We start from the raw sequence: 19580 nt of genomic DNA on the forward strand, positions 1-19580 counted from the left end.
TCCCTAATAAGGCAACTTCAGTCAGTAATAGCCTCAACGAACCCTGTTGTCAAGTTTGGAATTGGAACCCTTCCTAAATCAAACCAAACGAACAATATAATTAGCTTCTGTTTCTCCGATTGCAAATGGCTTCCTTCGTTTGACAAGAAACTACAGCTCCTCTGACATGGCCACAGACCCTCGGCTAATTATTATGCTTCGAAAGATGGCACATTACAGGTCTGATCTCAGCCCTGGAGCACCAATAATTTTTGTGTTTGGAACATGTTTTGCCCTTCCTTATAATCCAGGATCAACTCTATCCCGCCCCAACCAGTCCAATTGAAGTTATCGATGTTGACAGACAGGTTACAATTAGTGTGCAACTTCACATTGTGGGAGTCACCTAGTTTTGACTAACTATGAAGAATTTTATCCTTTTCTAACCTGGAAGCTTCACATGATGCTATCATGGTGACTGAAGCACCATGTTAAAGAGAAGGGACAAAGCAAGAAAGGTGTAGCTAGCTTGTAGTAACAAAAACAAGGAACAAAGAGATTGCGAATGGCGCTGCTCAACCACCTTTGTAAGACATACAAGTAATTCAGTCACTGTCAATCTCCTTTTCGGCTGTTTCTTTGATATAATTTAATCACACAGGCATCCCCTAGTTCAATCAGAAGAGTAAGATGAGAATCAAATGGAAAAAAACTTCTTTGCACCAGCCGGGAATCGAACCCGGGTCTGTACCGTGGCAGGGTACTATTCTACCACTAGACCACTGGTGCTCATTGATATCAAACACCTCTAGTCTCTAAATATTCATGGTATTCATGGATAATCCCTGCTCGCCCCAAACCACAGATCCAATCTTGTACCGTGCTTCAGGCAGCTGTTGCCAATTTGTTCCTTGATTCTCTTGAAAACCCCCCAAGGCCACAAAAGATCAGTCTTTTTACTCCTTTCTTTTCTCCAAATTCAATGTCGTCAATCCTGAAAATGCAACTCTCAATCCCGGCCACTTCTCAAAGCCTCTCCTTCTCAAAATCCCTCCTTTTCCCAACTCCCCTTTTCCTCCACACAAAACTCTCCAGCCTCTCCCTCCACACCCCAACCCGACCCAACACTGTAATCCGCATGGGAGGTGGCCCCAGGACTTACCCAGGTGGAGTATCCAAATGGCAATGGAAACGCATGCAAGCCAAGAAAGCCAAGCAACTCCTCAAAGCCCGACTTGCCCGTGAACGCCACATCTATGAGATACGCAAACGAGCCGAGCTCCAAGCCGCCGTCTCCGAACTTGAACGTCCCTGGGAAGTCGTTGAAAAAGCACCCAACTTGTTCTCCGTTTCGGCTGACGAGCAAGTTAAAGTCTTGGCTGACAGATTCCAGAAACCTGGCGGTTTCGATATGTGGAGTGACAGAGATGGGCCCCAGTTGTTTGACACTGTTGATGGGTTGCCTTCCGCAAGGTTTTTTCCTAAAGGGGTTGTTCATAGTGTTAAACCGTATTTGAGAAGTAGAGAGAGTGATGAAAATGCTAAGCATTTGGCTGATAATAAGAGCGAGGAGACCGAGAATGAAGATGGTAATTCACAGAGAAATGGGAAAAGGAACGGTGTTAAATGGAGGAGGAAAGGGATGAGGAGAATGTTGGATGCTGCTGGGGAGGGTAGTTTTGATGAGAAGAGAAGTAATTTGAAGTCTGAGGTTTATGATGTGAGCTTGCAAAGAGATGGGAGTTATGGGATTAATAAGAAAAAATGACTGAGACTGGTAAGATTCTCTAGGCAGCAAGGTAGATAGGCAGTGCTTTATTTTGTAATGTTCTTCTTCTTCTTCTCCAAATTGTCTCACTTTTTCCTGGATGAAATGCTTTTAAAGGTGTTGCAATTTATTGTGTTTGGTGGATGAGACAATGTTGAATGTACATTTGTATATATTATATTGAATGCAAATAATGATAATTAGTTATTCACTGAAAATTCCTTACCATCTCTAGTTTTCTTTTGTATGCTGAAACTGATGCAAGTTTGGTCTTAGTTCAGTATTTAGAGTAGATAAGTTCAAGCAGCTAAAAGTTTTGATCGAGTGCTTTATGCTTTATCAAAACTTAAACGGTAGTAATCTATGAATTATAAGCATTCTCACTTAAATTTATCCCCATGCCCAAGTGCAATTTTCTTTCTGGCTTGTTTCTTTATCAATCTTGTCAAAAGTAGATGAAGTAAAGGGATTAAAGATAACGAGCCAACATTCCAATGTAGAAATTACCAATTTGATTGAAATTTGTTCTGATTTTGACCTTGTTGCATCTGCAAATTGCTTTGATCGGTAGGTAATGAATTGAAGCTCACTTGAATTTCTTGACGTGGTTGACTGAATTGAGTCATACCAATGTTTCTTATTGCTACATGCTGATCATCTAGAGGTTCAAATGATGAGTAGGGTTGTGTGTGAAATCTATCAAATTCCCAAGTGAAGTTTAAGCTTTACTCTTCCATTAATTCATTATGGAGAAATGTAGCCTCTGTTTTGAACGAAAATTTGAGGTCTGAAAATTTAAACAGGACAGGGTCCTAGATAACTAGTCATAACCAACGTAGAAATATATTAGTCCACTACTTCTGTGATGTAGTGTTAGTTATTAGATTATGGAGAGATGAGATTGAGCAGCTGCAGAATTATTGCAAATCACTTGGTCTTCACAGGTTGAAATGCACCACAAGTATTTCTATACATAGTATTTTGAAGAACTTTAAACATTCTGATCCTGCGCTATTGTCAAGTCTACTAGAATATTTGTTGATTGATATATCATAATGGTATTATGGGCTGGAAAGGTAGTTCAGATGAGCATGTTACGAATGTGGTGAAAATTTGACCTCTCAGATTTTTTATTGGCCCTGCAAAGTGTGAAAATGGTTGATGACTTGGCTCTTGATCTAGTGATGGTGGAGACTTTGCATTTCTCCACCCTTTGTCATTCCGAGCAGGTCAATTGTTGATATGATGCACAAACGCAGCTATTAAGGTTTGCACTACACAAATAGGCTTATCATGTTAAAGATCTGACATCATCTTTCATATAGGTGTTTGTGATACATTGCTGCTATAAATCCAGCAAGTCACCATCATAGGTGATATAGATAACTGTGACTGCTTGCTTACTGGGAAGAGTTGTGTTTCTTGAGGTTCACTGGGATTGGAGTGATTGCAACATGTTCTAGAAGATCAAAGTAACAGAAAGAAAAGCTAACTAGAACTTTCATAAGGATTTTCTGTCACCATCTTATTCAAGCTCAAAAAGTTTCCACAAATTTGTTACTGTTTCATTTGCTGTCACATATTGGATGAAGAGTTTGTGTTGACTCATCCTCACATATCTCTAATCCTTCTCTATCAGTAAATATACGCGCATGCAGATGCTAAATCTGAAAGGATAAGGTTCATAGATGTTGAATTGGCACTAACAAATTGCTGTTTTTTGAACAAGTTGTCAATGGTTTGGAGCAGTCCTTTATTCCTCAATGTATACTGTAGATAGAGGGAAAATTCAATTTGTTCTTATTAGAATAGATCTATCCTACCACTAGAGTTATTCCTTCTTCGTACTTGGCATGATGTTCAAACATTCAACCAATAAAACCATTGCCCTTGCCCTTTGGAGCTGGTAGGTTTCATTCCACTGGAAGAGGGATTGCCTGCTCTCTTTTCTGTGTCTAAAATGACAGCGAATCTCCTTCGAACCCCATTTCAACAGCTTCCCGTTGGTACCTGTTAAAATCAAGGCCAATCATTATAGCAGCACTACCCGCACTTCAGAATGTGTCCACACTTCACTTATCAACGTAGTCAACCAGCACCCACACTTCTAGCTTACATTGCCCACCTTTTCACTCCTCAAGCACGAATAGTTAGTGGGTTTTCAAACTCATCCTCTCAACACCCACCCAAGTCAGCCCTCGTGACCCTCGTGGCCTGTTTCCTTATCTATCAGCGTATCTGCTTTATCAGTTTGTTCTTAGGTTATATCTTTGGGCCAGGCCGACAGAACAAGAACTCGGATCATTCTCCTTCTTTCACTTGTGTTTTCCAATTCCCAATGTTCTTGTGGCATTGGCTTCAGCTGGGAATTGTGGAATGCTCTGTTAGAATAGTGGAAAAGATAGTTGAACTTGAATATATCAGTTTGATAACTGTAGCCTATAGCTGATGCAATTATTTATTTGATCACTATGAAGAAACTGGGCAGGTGTAATCATGATCATGATATGCCACTTTCATATGTCACCAACAGTAATTTATTTAGGATTAGTTTATAAGGTTAGTCAAGATCTGATCATCGGGAGCTTCCTGATTGAACCACTTAGCATGGATAGCTTGGTCAAGATCTTGTCGAGGGCCTTACTACAAGTAGCTGCATCAGCTGGTGCAATGAACCATACTCCTACAACCGGACGTGGTCTTTTACAATATCATGAAATCCTTGAAACTCCGAAGTTTGGAGTCCTGTGGCTAGCAAGGTGGCTCCTGGATTCAATCTTGTTCAAAACTTGAGTGTATTTAGTTCGTGAACCTGCTTTTTCTAACTGATGTTTGGGCCCGTGAATATCAATTTGCTTATCATCAATCACCATTCATATACATTAATGATGATGAATACATCAGGAATTTCTTCCATAGAAGTAAACTACCAAACCCAGAGGGAAGATTGGAATAGACTATAAGTAGATTCCCACAAAGTAACAGGAAACGCATTTAGTGAAAAAGGAAGATTCTTTGTCATTGTAACACTGTTTGTTAAATAATCCCTGCAAACATAGTAATTTTTCCTTTTTGGTTTCTGGGTGTTATTCCGTGTAATACTGAAATTGCTTTAGGGAACCAAACGAAAGGGGATCCCTTGACGTTGCAATCTGAACGCAGTGGGCATAATAGGCAAGAAAGAACTTGGGGTAGTGGCTGATGGGACAGTCTTCTTCTCTGGAAATTTTGATGGATAATCCCTGATGGATTTATCTTCTGATTAAAGGCATTGCCGACTCATCCTGCAATTTCCTACTTCCCCTCTGTGATGCCTTTTTGGTGATCATGGGTCATTGTTTTATCGATTTAACAGCAAGAAGATTAAAGCAGCAATCTTCTTTCTTTTTGGAGGAAATTTGCCAAACAAATCTTGAAGAATCACAAGATTTGGATTCCAAATTACCCACTTGTTGCTGTTTGATTGCCTGATGTGCAGTAAAAAGTGAGATTAACACAAAATGTGGAGGTGTCAAGTCAGTAATTTTTATCGTGTTTAGTTAACACGTTCCATCAGATTTCACGTATAACATCTGTTATATTTCTGTTACGAGATAATGACTCAATTGAGTAAAATAAAAAAACAAGAATTCAATTGGATAATATTAGAGATTCAATTGCAAAAACATGTGCAGTTAAACATGTTTACCGCATGCATCATTAGACTTAAAAATTCAGCAAAGAGTTAGTAAACTGTGCTAATGAATTTCATCGTGAAATTATGATATTCAACCATGGATTATAAAGTAAAGAGGAAAATGATGTTGGAAATTCAATTGCCCGACACCTTTCTTCCCCCAAAGATCACCAATCAAAAGTTGGGAATTCGTGGCAATGTAATCAAAAGCATGCAAGAACATCACAAATCTGCACGTGAAGAATAAGCGATTCATTTTGAAGATCATGACGCTTTGATTGACTAGACATGACTTGAACAAAATAAAAGAGGAGAGCAAAGAGAAAGAGAAAGACAACAACCCCCGCATCCAGGGAGACACCCCTTGGCTCAGCCTTACTTATCAGATACAAAAGAGGCAAAGCAGAGCACATCAGGAGAAGAGACTAGAAAAAGATGAAAGCCACTTTGGTCTCAAATCATGGCCATTAGGCATAAAGTAGTACACTAATTATCCTTGAATTGCCTTCAGCTGTTTCAATGATTATGTTATGCTAAACTGGAAGATTATTCATCTAAGTACTTCAGCATTTAGCCTTATCTGTATTGATGACAAGCGGATGTATTCTTTGGGTCAATTCAGTTTCGAAAATTAGATTTTATTAAACGTTTTAGATCAAAGTCAGTTCGAACATCTAAAATTTCAATGATAGCGTCAAAATAATAACAGCAATCATACAGATTATAGACTAAATCAACAGAATTTATTAACAGACAAAACACTTAAAAGTCTTCTCTTTAGAGTGATTGGAATTTGGAAATGGGAATGCCGCCATTGTTGAATCTCAAATTAGAAATGGTCCCATTTTTTTTTCTGTGGTACAGAGAGCAAATAAGTCCATAAAATCAAAGAGAGAACAAAATCTCAACGCTTGGTCCTCTATCCCTCTGGATTTCTACTTGAAAGCAACATCATGATGAATGCATGTGGCTCATGTGTTAAATTCTTCCATGCACATATAGAAGTAAAGCAGAATATATCCGTCAATAATGACATTGGCACTCATATTTTCTTAAATTCCTCCTTTTCGTATGAACATGCATAATGTGTTACATGATAATGATACCCCCAATGGCTGGAAATACAGCTGGTCTATTGAAACAATGAATTTTGAACCTTGGAATCGAAAATTTGAACATCAAAGGTCGAACTCATTGCCAGTTTTAGTTTAAAAGAACGAATTTGAAAGAAAAAAACAGATGGTGACCTGCCAGAATTTGCTCAAAGAAAATTGATGCTGGCAGCTGGGGCCAATCCTCTTTTCTGCATGTAAATCATTTCTTGTTAACCACAGCTTTCCTGGGGTTTGATTATGAAGTGCTAGACATGTGCCAATACAAGAGGGGAACTATCAAAGGAGTAACTAACCCCCCAAAAAGGACAAAAGAAAAAAGATCACATGGTCCATATTGCATACGGAAAGTTCACCATGACAACACCCACCATCCTTTGCTTCAGTTGAATTAATGGTTCAGGCAAAGGATAAAGTCCACCAATCTTTCCTCTTGAAAAGCTTGCTAAGTTAAGTTGAACACATTTTGGTCTTGTCAAAACATTTTTAGTATGTAATTAACAGTACTCTCTCTTGTTTATTTTAATCTCTTTGATGAATGTTGAATTATGATGTTCTATGGGGAGAGTGCTCAGACCACCATGGAAAAAGGTTTATGCCATTTAATCAACCACAGCCACTCAGACCCCCTCATGCCTCTGAGATATAAAGCAGTTGACATCAGATTTAAATAAATAGTTGTTTTATAATGGCATTGCGTTTTATTGCAGAGTTGAATTATCTGTCTGATCTTTTCAACTCATCCTCTAATTTATATCTTTTGGCTTGTGTTCTCTTTGGGCCAAGTGTTTATTATTTAGTATTGCTCCATTTTCAGCCTAATGATTCCAAGAGATAGATAAAAGATCATTATAGCATGACATGAGGACTACATTTTTTTTCTTAATAAAAAACATTAATGTTCACATGTTAAAAGAATTTGATATGAACAAATAAGAACTCAATTTTTTCTTCCTTGAATATATACTTCAATTTCAAATCACTGATATGCATGAAGTGTTATACTCACACTATCTTAATTGAAAGATACCTTTAAACTATAGTTTGCAGTATTTAAGCCAAACCCAAACATGTGAAAGTTCTGCAATTTCTATACAAATCATTTCCAATATGCTTAACCACCCATTTTGGAGGAATTTAGGTGACATAACTGGGTGCCACTAAGGGCATCTGAGAATATAGATTTGATTAGAAAAGGCAGCAATTTCTTCTTCTCTCTTTTCAGCAGGCATGATATCAATATGTCACTATTTCTTTAGTAGTTGAGAAAACTATTTAATTTTATGTGGAGGGAAGAAAATGGGCCATTAAGCTTTGGAAATGATCTTTTACTTTACACGTTCTTTAATTTTTAATGGTTTTTTACTGTTTATTTATAGAGAAAAACTCCATTTACATCTTTTATGATTTCAATTTTTCTCGCACGACACTTATAATTTTTTTAATTACACTCTGTGGATAACTTTTGATCTCACAAAAAGTGAACCTATTTGTTTAGGTTTAATGGTATTTTTGTAATTTTACAGAGTAAAAAATTATTCACAATGTGCTAATTGAGAAAAAAATATATAAAATATTACATGGAAAAAATTGAAATAACGAGAAATGTAAGTGGAGTTTACCTTTATTTAAATTGTTTATATTAATAATTATATCATTAGCAATTAAAATATTAAGACGATTGAGTAAATGTGACACATGCTAGGATTATATATATTTCTTATCAATACTATTAGTCATAATCATGAACTTAGGACTAAGGATTAAATATTTGGGTCTAAGAGGAAGGGGTATTAACTACTACCACAAACAAAAATTCTTTTAAAACAAGACAAAAAAATTAATTATTATAACTTGTTTAATAAACAGAAGACACTAAAAGACCTAGTGCTTATTGTTGTCATTACTTTTGTAAATTAGAAAAGAAAGCTCACTTTGCCAGAGATTCGTATCTGGCAGAATCATATTCATAGAAAGTTAAATTAACTTAGTAATATCTCCTTTTTTCCAAAGAATTATATTAATTAACATATATACATGTAAGTAAAGTAGATATGGATAAACCCATAAAGGAATTAGAAAGAGTTCCCCCTTAGTATATAATCTAGCTGGTCAATGAAGGAAAAAAAATGAAAAAGTAAATTTGGTTGACTGAAAAAATACAATATATATATATATATATTCGTTTACTAATAAAAATTAATGGGCATAAAGCACTGCAAAAGCAATTCATTCCTCTACTATATATATATATATATTATACACTATCAAGAGCTATAAGGGGGGATTGGGAATTCTAGTTTTGACACCAACCTTTCTAATACAAAATTAATTTCGTAAAAAACCCAACAAAAATTCATCAAAATATTTGGATGAAAAATTAATGTATTTTTTTAATATATATAAAAGTATAGACTGTTAGGTTAAACTTACATTGTCGGTGTAAAAATTGACAAATGAGAAAAGATTTATGCTGACCAATTATTCAAAGCCATATTGGAAGGAAACAAACACATTTTCTACTAGCTAGTTTGTTGCTTTCGATTATGGAATATAGTTTTGGATATGGACATTCACTAACCTATAGACCTTAGTTTTTTTCCTTTTTTTTTGGGACTTTGGTGTTGATGCCATTCCCATCTTTATACATCATATAACTATGACGTTGTCAGCTGGACGGAAGGATATTTCTTTCCATCAAACAAAACTTCTCTAGAAGGGAACTAGTTTTTATCCCATGTAAGCTAACACTGTATTTCTATATTTTTTTTTGCTGAGGGGGGTTGTGGTGGATAAGTTTATCCTGTTCTTCTTTCGCACTACAGTGAGTCAACAAAGTAAACCTTTTCCCCACTATAAAACGAGGTACCAGGCATAGCTTTTTCTGCCACAAATCATCTCTTAATTTCCCTCTCTTTTTAGCATAAACATAGTATCTCTTTCGCTATTCTGTGTTGCTATTTTTTTGCTGCTTTTGTTTGCTAGAGAGGCTGTAGTGAGTGAAGATGGTTCTGGAGCAGAGAAAAGGAAAAGAAATGAGAGATGTTGGTGATGAAGAGAAATGGGTTTATGATTCTTCTGTGGATCATAAAGGAAGAGTTCCACTTCGAGCTTCCACCGGTGTTTGGAAAGCCTCCCTCTTCATTATCGGTAAGGAATAAACCGAAAGAAAACCTCCCCCCCACTATCATATATATCGTTTCATGTCATAATATAAAAAAATAGGACAGCCATGAGGATTTGATTCTTTTGTGTCTTATCCATCCTTTGGTTGCCAAGACAAGGCAAAGGAATTAAAAGTCATTTCAAGAATTTTCTTTTCTTTTTTCCTGTTGCTGCTTCTCCTTGGGGGGTGTTTCATTGCTTTAACCTAAACCATTGACAGTTTGCTTTGGCAATGCTACAAATCCCAATCCTCTTGCCTCCATTTTCTTACAATTAAGCAGTTCTTTTTCATCTCACTTCATCTTTTCTGAAGAGTTAAGGTTGTCTTTAACCGCTTCTTGCTTTACCGTAAATTTTTGTGCTAAGCTTGGATTTAATGCTAAGGCATGAAATTACCCCCTTGCTTTTGCTTACATGTGAAAACCAGTGTTTTTGTCCAGATCCTAATTAAGAACCCTGGCTGTCACTTTTGGAGTGTAATAACTTGCCAATAATCTTTAATTATAGTTAAAATAACAGTAACTTGTTTGGGTAGATGTAATGAAAATCTGAGAATTCATCATGTGCATGGTATAGAGGAAAATTATCATCTTACATCATTTATGATATGATTTCATTTTCTCTTTTTCTTTCTTGAACATGCATAATGAGTGAAAGTTTCAGTAGGTGATATTTGTATATATCACACCTATTCCATTTTTTGTCCTCGCATTTCTTGTTTGTCCTTGTTCACTATGACTGTGAATATACAGTCATATGTTCTAGTTAAGAAGTTTCCAAACAAATCATTTGATTAATAGTAATCGGTAAAGGGTAGAGAGAGCATGCATGATCATAAACCATGATGATAATTTCTTTGAAGTCCTTGATGAAATTAGAGAACATATGTATGTTCAAATTCAGGTATATGCTATAGTAGCTAGCCAGGGTGGATAAAATGGAATAGAAAACCAAATATAGGTATAAACCGTCATTGATATTTAGCATATCAAGTAGCAGTAAGAAAGTCTGTTTCACATGATTCCCATCCATGCGGTCCTTGTGACAAACAGAAGAATATTTTTGCAAGTTTTCAAGTTGGGCAAAAGAAATGGTAGCCATACATCAGCTTATGGAAATAGTGTCAAATATACGTAGTAAGATACCAAAGGTGGAAGGTGGGGGAGCCACTGCAGCACTGCTGCCATTCTAGTATTCTGCTGACCACACAGAAGCAAAGACGAAGGTCATGTACAGAGCTTGCATGAATACTCTTTAGGATCAGTGAAAGTGCCACAAATAAAAATTTTCTTGGACTTGCTGCCTTCGTTCCGCAAATGGGTCTCCTGTTTTGAACTGCCCTCTATAAATTTGACATTCCAACACTTTTGTTTTGGTTTTCCCTCTTTGCTTGAGAGTTGGGGTTTGATTTAAGCACAGTGCAAATTTGATATAATTGGTTCTTCAGTATGTGTAATTAAGTCCACGTTAAGAAAACTAATAGTAGAATTGTAGAAAAGGCCCTACTGCTTTTTCTGCAGTCAAAGGGCAGCCTTTAATTTGCAACAAGAACAAATGCCTAAGGTCCACAGCAACAGCTCAAACCATAGCAGGTCAATAAGGGGGAAAGAACATGCATGTCCCAGATTATAGAATAGTCTTTATCACAATTATTTTGACACTGATTTGCATTCTGATTTCAACCCAAATAAACATTTAGTAATAGTTACTGATTCATTGAACCAGATGATAACAAGTACTACCTTTCTTCCCTGACTAATTCTACATTAAAAAGGTAAAACTTTTTTTAATCTTATGTGATATTGATTTCAGCAATCGAGTTCAGTGAAAGGTTGAGTTACTTTGGGATAGCGACAAGTTTGATCATTTACCTGACCAAGGTGATCCACCAAGACCTCAAGACAGCAGCAAGGAGCGTCAACTACTGGGCTGGGGTCACGACACTGATGCCACTACTTGGAGGGTTCATTGCTGATGCATACTTGGGCCGGTTCTCGACGGTTCTGGTTTCATGCATCGCCTACCTTTTGGTAATGTCATTCACGGTTATATTCCACTCTAGAAACAGCATTGCTTCAGTTTATTTTTGTCCTTAAGACCAAGAGTAACATCTGATAAGTTCAAAGCTACCATCAAGAAGATATATTATAAGTCGAAGTTAAAATCCTACTTTAGACAGTTTTGATGGAGGACTTAGTCTGAATAGGCCCATTGAACAATTGGGTTTGATGGAGGACTTGTTTATTCAACAATCACATGAAAAGCTGACCCCATGGGCTTTGCCTAGCCCATAGAAATTCATCATCGAAATTCTGTTCTTTTTCGATGAATTCTTCCGTTTACAATATTCAGAAGCAGTGTTTGAAAATTTGCTTATTAACTAATCTTTCATTGGGAAAAAAAAAACAGGGTTTGCTTCTCTTGACAATGTCCTGGTTTGTGCCAAGCTTAAAGGCCTGCGATGCTGATGTGTGTGATGAGCCTAGGAAGATTCATGAAGTGGTCTTCTTCCTTGCCATATACTTGGTCTCCATTGGAACAGGAGGCCATAAACCTTCATTGGAGAGCTTTGGAGCTGATCAGTTTGACGATGATCACTCTGAAGAGAGGAAGAAGAAGATGTCCTTCTTCAACTGGTGGAACTTTGGCCTTTGCTGTGGACTCTTATTCGGCGTCACTGTGGTTGTTTACGTGCAAGACCATGTCAACTGGGGGGCTGCAGATATTATTCTGGCCTTAGTTATGGCTTGGTCGCTGTTGATCTTCATTATTGGACGGCCATATTACCGTTACAGGGTGCCATCAGGAAGCCCATTGACGCCAATGCTACAGGTTCTTGTAGCTGCCATTTCCAAAAGAAAACTGCCTCACCCATCCAATCCTGCAGACTTGTACGAGGTTCCCAAGTCACAGAAGGCTCAGGGGAGGCTTTTGTGCCACACCAAGAAACTTAAGTAGGATAGATACTTTGTCTTTAATATTGATAATAGAATTCCCCTCCAATTTCTAATTAATGCTGTGCCTTTCAGGTTCCTTGACAGAGCTGCCATTATTGAAGACAATGAAAATTCAATTGACAAACAGAATCCCTGGAGACTTGCAACTGTTACCAAGGTTGAGGAGATGAAGCTTGTTCTGAACATGATTCCCATATGGCTAGCTACCTTACCTTTCGGAATTTGTGTAGCACAAGCTTCCACATTCTTCATCAAACAAGGGGCCACTATGAACCGAAACATTGGCAATTTCGTGATTCCGCCAGCCTCGATCTTCTCTCTAGCAGCCATTGGCATGATAATCTCCGTAACCATCTATGAAAAGGTCCTCGTACCAGCACTCAGGAAAACAACAGGGAACGAACGAGGCATCAAAATCCTCCAGAGAATTGGTATAGGAATGGCTTTCTCAGTAGCTACAATGGTAGTTGCAGCCCTGGTCGAGAGAAAGAGATTGGCTGCTGTGAAAAAGGACCCGGTACATGGCTCCCTCTCCATGAGTGTGTTCTGGTTAGCACCACAGTTCGTCATCATCGGTGCTGGAGACGGGTTCGCTCTGGTCGGCCTGCAAGAGTACTTTTATGACCAAGTTCCAGATTCTATGAGAAGCTTAGGCATTGCATTTTACCTGAGCGTGATTGGAGCTGCAAACTTCCTTAGCAGCCTGCTGATAACACTTGTTGATCACGTCACAGAGAAAGGAGGGAAGAGCTGGTTTGGCAAGGATTTGAACAGCAGCCGCTTAGACAATTTCTACTGGCTGTTAGCAATCATGACCATGGCCAACCTGTGCGTCTATATGTTCCTGGCAAAGCGTTACTCTTACAAAAACATCCAGAGTTTGGCTGTAGCTAATTGCAATGAAGAAGATGATAATGCTGGATCAATGGCCTGATATTAATTATAACTCGTTGAGCTTATATAAATAAGCTAATTAATGCTATTTTTTAGCATTTCCTAGAGTAAGTTAGTGTTCAAGTAAGGTAAATTAGTAATATATTTTAGCATATTACTGGTCTCTCATTTGATGTCATTTTCATTATTTAATTTACACCATGTGTTCAATTTAACATTATTAACTAAAAATCTTAAATCATAAACACTATATTTTAATAATAAAAATAAATAATCTACCAGTAAAAGTGACATGTTAATATAAAAAATTTACATGAAAGAAACACTAAGTAGTACTAGCCTGTTTCAAGCCATGGACATCTTGTTTCAAACCAACCTAACGAATCATGGAGGATATATTGATGAAGGTTTGAAGAAACTGCTTGTGACCGTTATCGTAGAGGTTGATGTTTAGGTACATTGACCTCGTAGAAAGCTGTAAAGTGCCCTTTTGCTCGACATTATCAGTGGGCAACCCCATGCTAACAACAAGTGGGTGAAGGTGGGGTCTTTGCCAAAACTAGGAAGGACTTGGCCATAGATCAAAAGGGCATTTTCCATTTCCTTGACCAAAAGTAACTCAGCCAGAAGAAAGAAAAGGGGAAGAAAGAAGAAAAGTAACTAAAAATCTAATCTTTAAGAATTTGGGACAAAGGGAGAAAATTCTGAATTGAATTCTTGTTGCCATGTTAATGAAGTTTCATAAATTTAGGTTTGGTCCCCCTTCTTCCCTCAAGTGACGGATTGCTTTTGTTTCAACTTTACTTTTTATTTCCTCTTCAATAATTGAATTTTTTTTTTTCACTTTTAATTAAACCCAACATTGCATATTAATTTCTCGTTTCATATGTGATACCAAAGACAAGAAGACACGAATCCGTATTTACATCAACAGACACCATAAAGAAGTATTTTATAACATTAAGTATAGACAACATTGCATAGTAATTTTGGACCGTTATTGTTATTTTAAAATGCCTTTTTTTTTACCCGAATCAATAGGATAAGAATAAAACAAAGATAATTGACAAAAAATAAATGATGGATCATTTCATTTGGATTTGGACAAGAAATAGTACATTTGTATATAAACAATTCAAAGTTTTAAGGCTTGGAATGCTAATACAATTTGCACATCTTTGCAATATTTGTTAAAAATAAATTTAAAAAAAAAAACAGTAATGGTTTAAAAAAATTAAACAATTTTAGAAACCACACGAACCCAGCGTGCGACACTTGGCACGCCCTGGTTAACTGCAAATACCATATAATAACCCGGGGGAGCAACCGCTCCACTAGGCGGCGCCGTACACTTAATCCTATACCGACCGTCTTCTGGAACCGACGGTGCAACGTTAAGTTTGACCAACCTTTGACCCTGCGAAAACGAATGTGTGGCGAAAGGCGCGCTGGCGAAATTAACCTCCACAATTCCCACAACCGGCAACGAAACCGACACAAAAACATCGAACGCCTCGCCGTAGCGTACCGTTTCCGGAATTCCCTCGATTACGGGTCGGATATTGGCCCGATCGGGAGATAAATACTCCGGCCAAAATGCTTCGAGCCTCAGTTCGGTCGGCAATTCAACGGCGAATTTATAAAAGTAATGCGGGTTACTACCCGCTATTAAAACCCGCCCATCAGGTAACAAGTTGGCGGTTGAATGGTACATTCTGGGAACCTTTCCCGGGTTCAAAGTCATGAAACGTAAACCAGCCGGTTGATCGGGTCGGTAAAGAAGCGGATATAAACACGGGTTGGAAGCCATCTCGAAACCTTGGGTCCCGGCTTGAGCTCCATTGATGATCAGCGAATCACCTGTCGGAAGCATCACCATATCTCCCATGATCCTCCCGAATGGCATATCCTCCATTTCCCAACCCGGCTTTGGATCAGTTGCTACAATTCGCCCACAGCTGCCGTGCGCTGGAGTATCGGTACTCCTCTCGATGAAAGCCCCGTATTGGGCTCCACCGCAGATAACAATCACAGCCGTTGAAAAATCACCTTCGAGAGCTAACATCACCGACGACCCAGCTGAGGGATAATTCCGCGGGCCCCCCGATAACGCTGGGTAATCACGAATTACTTTATTGACCTCGTGGTCGTACATTACTGCTTTGTTATTGGCGAAGATGAAAAGGTGACCGTTGGGAAGGAGGTGGACGTAAGGGTACAAATTGTCCATTTGCTTATCTTCCACGTCTGCAAGGAATTTCAGTTCAATGGCGCCGTTTTTCCTCGGTGGAAAATACTCAACGGTATTCGTTCCTCTCCCTCCGACGATGATTACAGTTCCGTCCGGCAAGATTTGGTTCGTTGCATACCATCTGCCGTTAACTAACTCCACGTCTCTGAGCTCCACCCAATCGCAGAACCCGGTGGGTTCACACGGTTCGAATTTCCGGATCTTTTTAAACCCGTCCAAGTCTCCTCCAGTCTGTAGAAGTGTCCCGTCGGGGAGGAACTGACCCGAGGAGCACCAAGTGTCGGTGAGAATCATCAACGGTCGGATGTGGTTGGTTTGCGGATCGAAAACGACGGAGTGAGCGTAACAGTCCTTTTTGAGGATAACGTCTGTCGGGTCGATACGGCAGTGGCCTTTGGGTAGCATTTTACGAGATGGTCCGATGTTGGTCCGGTCCAAAAGAACCACCGTATTGAAACGAGTAACCGCCGTGTGCATGGAGGCTATGCCAGCGTTCGGGACCAGGAGTTCCCACGTGCCGGGAAGCTGAGCCCTTACGGCTACCAGAGTCGTGAAAATTAAGACCTGCAGAAGCCATCGAGAAGAAGAAGAAGAGTTCTCCATTACAAACGAAAAGAGAGAGAGAGAGAGAGTTAGATGGTGGACACTGGAGACGAAAAGACACTACTTTAAAACGAGCTCGAGAGTACAGAGTGCGGGAACGTTCAGTGTAAGAAAATAAAAGCCAGCCGTCCGATCGAGGGGAATCTGTTCTGCATGTGGGAGTTATGGTTCACTGAATTCAACGGTAACGTTCGTAACAATGGGACCTTAAAAGCCGCTGAACTTTGACACGTAAGCAGTCGTTGTCGGGGTTAATTTTCCTTTGCTTACTGACGAAAGCCTGAAATTTGGAAGCATGGGGGATAAGAGCACGTGGTGGATCAACATCTTCGATCGTGTAGTTTTTGTTGTGTATAATGGACTGATGTTCTTACCCAACATACGCAAGGAGGCAGGCAGGAGCGTCCTATCTTTACGTGTTTCTTACGTTTTGGCAAGTGGATTAAGATTCTGAGGCAGGCTTCGACTTCGAATCGGATAAGTAAAGAACAATGGCGGCCGTACCAACTTGGAAAGCTTAATTAACCCTTAATTCCGAATGATTTAAGTGAAGAAATTGATGTACAAAACCATGGGATTTTGCTTGCAGCCTAGCACCTTTTACCGTCCTTCGGAAAGTACATTAGACTCGGTGCTTTTACTGTCAGTATGGCAGACTTATTTTGTCAAAGGTGATTCCCAATTGTTAAATTATTGATTTACTAATTTTTTTATCGAATAAGAATCTTTACCTTATTAATGAAATTGAAATGCTAATTCTTTTAACCCTAAACATAGCATTAATACGAGTAGGAGGTAAGAAACGAAGTACAATCACGAGACAGTAGAATTCTGTTCATGTACAATAACGAAACATGTTACGAACATATGTGCTTTAGTTCAGAGTGCTTTCAATTTCTTCGGTGCATCAATGTTTAACTCAATCATTGAGGTTTTGGTTCTAATTGCTAGTAGCTACAAGCTAGTTGGTAGTTGCTACAACACAATGCCCGCAATTAAATTGACTGGCTTGGTCATAGCGAGTGGGTTTAATAGTTTTATATGGTTATTTGGTGACACCTTCTCAGCGTAAACGTAAATACTCTTCATCATGATTAACAGCACGAATAGACTGTTTCTTCCATTATGCAAAAGGAAGTCTCCGAGACCCTTTTCCTGAAAAAACTTTGTTCTCGAATCTAATTATACAGCCCCCCAACAGTCTTGCTTTCACTTTGCTGGTGAAAGTTAATTCGTTGATGTCTTTTCCATCTAAACTCCTGCCTTAATGGCCTATGGGTGTGTCAGTTCTAAGCGACTGCTGCTGGACCCATGATCGCCAAGGATATACATGAATATGAGCTCTCTATATGTCAGCATCAGCAGCAGTCAAATGGATCGAAAGTGCACGAACATGGCCCGGGCTAGAATTTCACCATTCTGCCAAAGATGTCACCTTCCATAGATGGCGATGGTGACTAGAGAGTTTTGTTTCCAGTTCTTTCTCTCACATGGAACTGCCAAAAGTTACAGAGAATGTTCTGTGAATTTGATCTGGGTAGGTTTAATGCTTAACGGTGAAGTAGATAACTAGTTGTTGTTCATTTGAGATGTTTTCTTTGTATATTGACGACAATTATCAGGAAGAGGACGCCAAGGACAACATGGCTCTTTTCTAGCCAAGTTTATATTCAGACTACCCTTATCTGTCAAAACAGGTGCGGCTGTCGGTGACACCCTTGTGTCTAATTAGGTGTTCCTTATTGTTAAGTTTATCATTGCCCATTGATTAAAACTTTAACAACTAAGCTAATATCTCTTTGGAATTCAGATTATGAATTCAGATTATGTATATTTTTTGTAGTGGCAAATATGAAGTTAGGGAATAACGGAATAATGTAACAAAAATCATTCAAAATTTTACACAATTAATAGAATAAAGAACAAAAAAAATCAAACACACTCGTAAAAATATAAGATATTTACGTAATTGAGGTTTTTGATGGCCTACTTCAGGACAGACAAAGATTCATTATCAAAAATCAAGAGAAACCTTTGTCCCACTTAAACGTAGATCTTTTTCTCGATTTAGACTCTCACAAGACTAGTTTAATCATATTCTTTATTGAAGATTAAGTGTAAGAGTCTTATCTTAATCTACTTAGAATTCAAGACGGTGTTGACATTTTCGTATGAAAAAAAAGTTTATCCTATCTAATTAAGGTAATGGGTGATTTTGATTTTTGAGATGGAAGTTTTGTTTGAAGTAAGAAGATTGAATCTAAAGATTTTGGTCTCAATAGAACTTTGACATGTCTCTTCTCCACCCACATTAATGGATTACTGGTTAAAACAAATTAGGGGACTTTTTTCCATGAGCCTTTCATTATGTAGCATTTCTTTTTCCATGAATAGAGGTAAAGACAATATGATATTGCTGAACTTGGAAGTTTTGTTTGAAGCAAGAAGATTGAATTGAAAGATTTTGGTCTCAATAGAACTTTGATATGTCTCTTCTCCACCCACATTAATGTATTACTGGTTCAAAAAATTAGGGACTTTTTTTCCATGAGCCTTTCATTAAGTAACATTTCTTTTTCCATGAATAAAGGTATAGACAATATGATATTGCTGAACTTTATTGGAATCGTGAGTGGAAAGCGAAAATGAGTGAGAATGAGAGCTAGAGCCTAAAGAAGATGCTCTTTATACATGCCCAGGACGAATAAGAGCTAATTTAATTATATACTCCAATTCTTTTTCTTTTATATAATTAGCTGCAGGAATCATATCTTTGGTATGGTTGGTAGGGATTGGGCATGAGTGGCCATGGTTCTGCTGGAACAGGGATAAAGTAACATCACAGCCACAACCCTTTCCAAAAAGATGAGGAAAAGTCTGACATAATGTATGTACAGTGATGGTATAATATAGGCCCCAGTTCAAAGAAAACATTCTCGTAGGACTTTGTGTGACAAACGTATCAGAAAAATAGAGATGATGTTTCGATTTCATATTAAGTAAATAAGGGAATCATAGAAAGTTTAAAAACGTGACACTATATATCTTAATGGATTAACTTTTTAAAAGAAAAGATAGTGATCTTGAAATTAGGATGAACTTGACTTAAACTTGTTCCATGTCCAATACTTTTTAAAGAAGAGACAAACAGGATGGTCGATGGTGACCAATACCT

At 38.1% G+C, this 19580-nt stretch overlaps 3 protein-coding genes and 1 non-coding gene across 4 annotated transcripts; 2 read left to right on the forward strand and 2 right to left on the reverse strand.

Annotated features, from left to right (window-relative positions):
- TRNAG-GCC lies at positions 698–768 on the reverse strand. The gene has a single exon. It is a non-coding gene; the product is annotated as a tRNA-Gly (tRNA).
- On the forward strand, positions 863–1956 carry LOC18597663. Its single transcript, XM_018120700.1, has one exon. The coding sequence runs from the start codon at positions 962–964 to the stop codon at positions 1745–1747; it is 786 nt and encodes a 261-aa protein (XP_017976189.1). The 5' UTR covers positions 863–961; the 3' UTR covers positions 1748–1956.
- On the forward strand, positions 9312–13714 carry LOC18597665 (protein NRT1/ PTR FAMILY 5.6). Its single transcript, XM_007026816.2, has 5 exons — positions 9312–9400; positions 9521–9685; positions 11513–11730; positions 12110–12654; positions 12730–13714. The coding sequence occupies exons 2-5, from the start codon at positions 9541–9543 to the stop codon at positions 13589–13591; spliced, it is 1770 nt and encodes a 589-aa protein (XP_007026878.2). The 5' UTR covers positions 9312–9400; positions 9521–9540; the 3' UTR covers positions 13592–13714.
- Positions 14615–16581, reverse strand: LOC18597666 (aldehyde oxidase GLOX). Its single transcript, XM_018122369.1, has one exon. It carries the CDS (start codon positions 16403–16405, stop codon positions 14786–14788), a length of 1620 nt encoding a protein of 539 aa, XP_017977858.1. The 5' UTR covers positions 16406–16581; the 3' UTR covers positions 14615–14785.

The sequence above is a fragment of the Theobroma cacao genome, chromosome 5 (genome assembly GCF_000208745.1).
Source record: "Theobroma cacao cultivar B97-61/B2 chromosome 5, Criollo_cocoa_genome_V2, whole genome shotgun sequence".
NCBI lineage: Eukaryota > Viridiplantae > Streptophyta > Magnoliopsida > Malvales > Malvaceae > Theobroma > Theobroma cacao.

Bases quoted from the DNA above. Each gene is read 5' to 3' on its own strand.
- LOC18597663 (XM_018120700.1), top strand. From the start codon at position 962: ATGTCGTCAATCCTGAAAATGCAACTCTCAATCCCGGCCACTTCTCAA.
- LOC18597666 (XM_018122369.1), bottom strand. From the start codon at position 16,405: ATGGAGAACTCTTCTTCTTCTTCTCGATGGCTTCTGCAGGTCTTAATT.
- LOC18597665 (XM_007026816.2), top strand. From the start codon at position 9,541: ATGGTTCTGGAGCAGAGAAAAGGAAAAGAAATGAGAGATGTTGGTGAT. The intron at 11,731-12,109 runs GTAATGTCATTC...AAAAAAAAACAG, and splicing joins CATGCATCGCCTACCTTTTG to GGTTTGCTTCTCTTGACAAT. The intron at 12,655-12,729 runs GTAGGATAGATA...TGTGCCTTTCAG, and splicing joins TGCCACACCAAGAAACTTAA to GTTCCTTGACAGAGCTGCCA.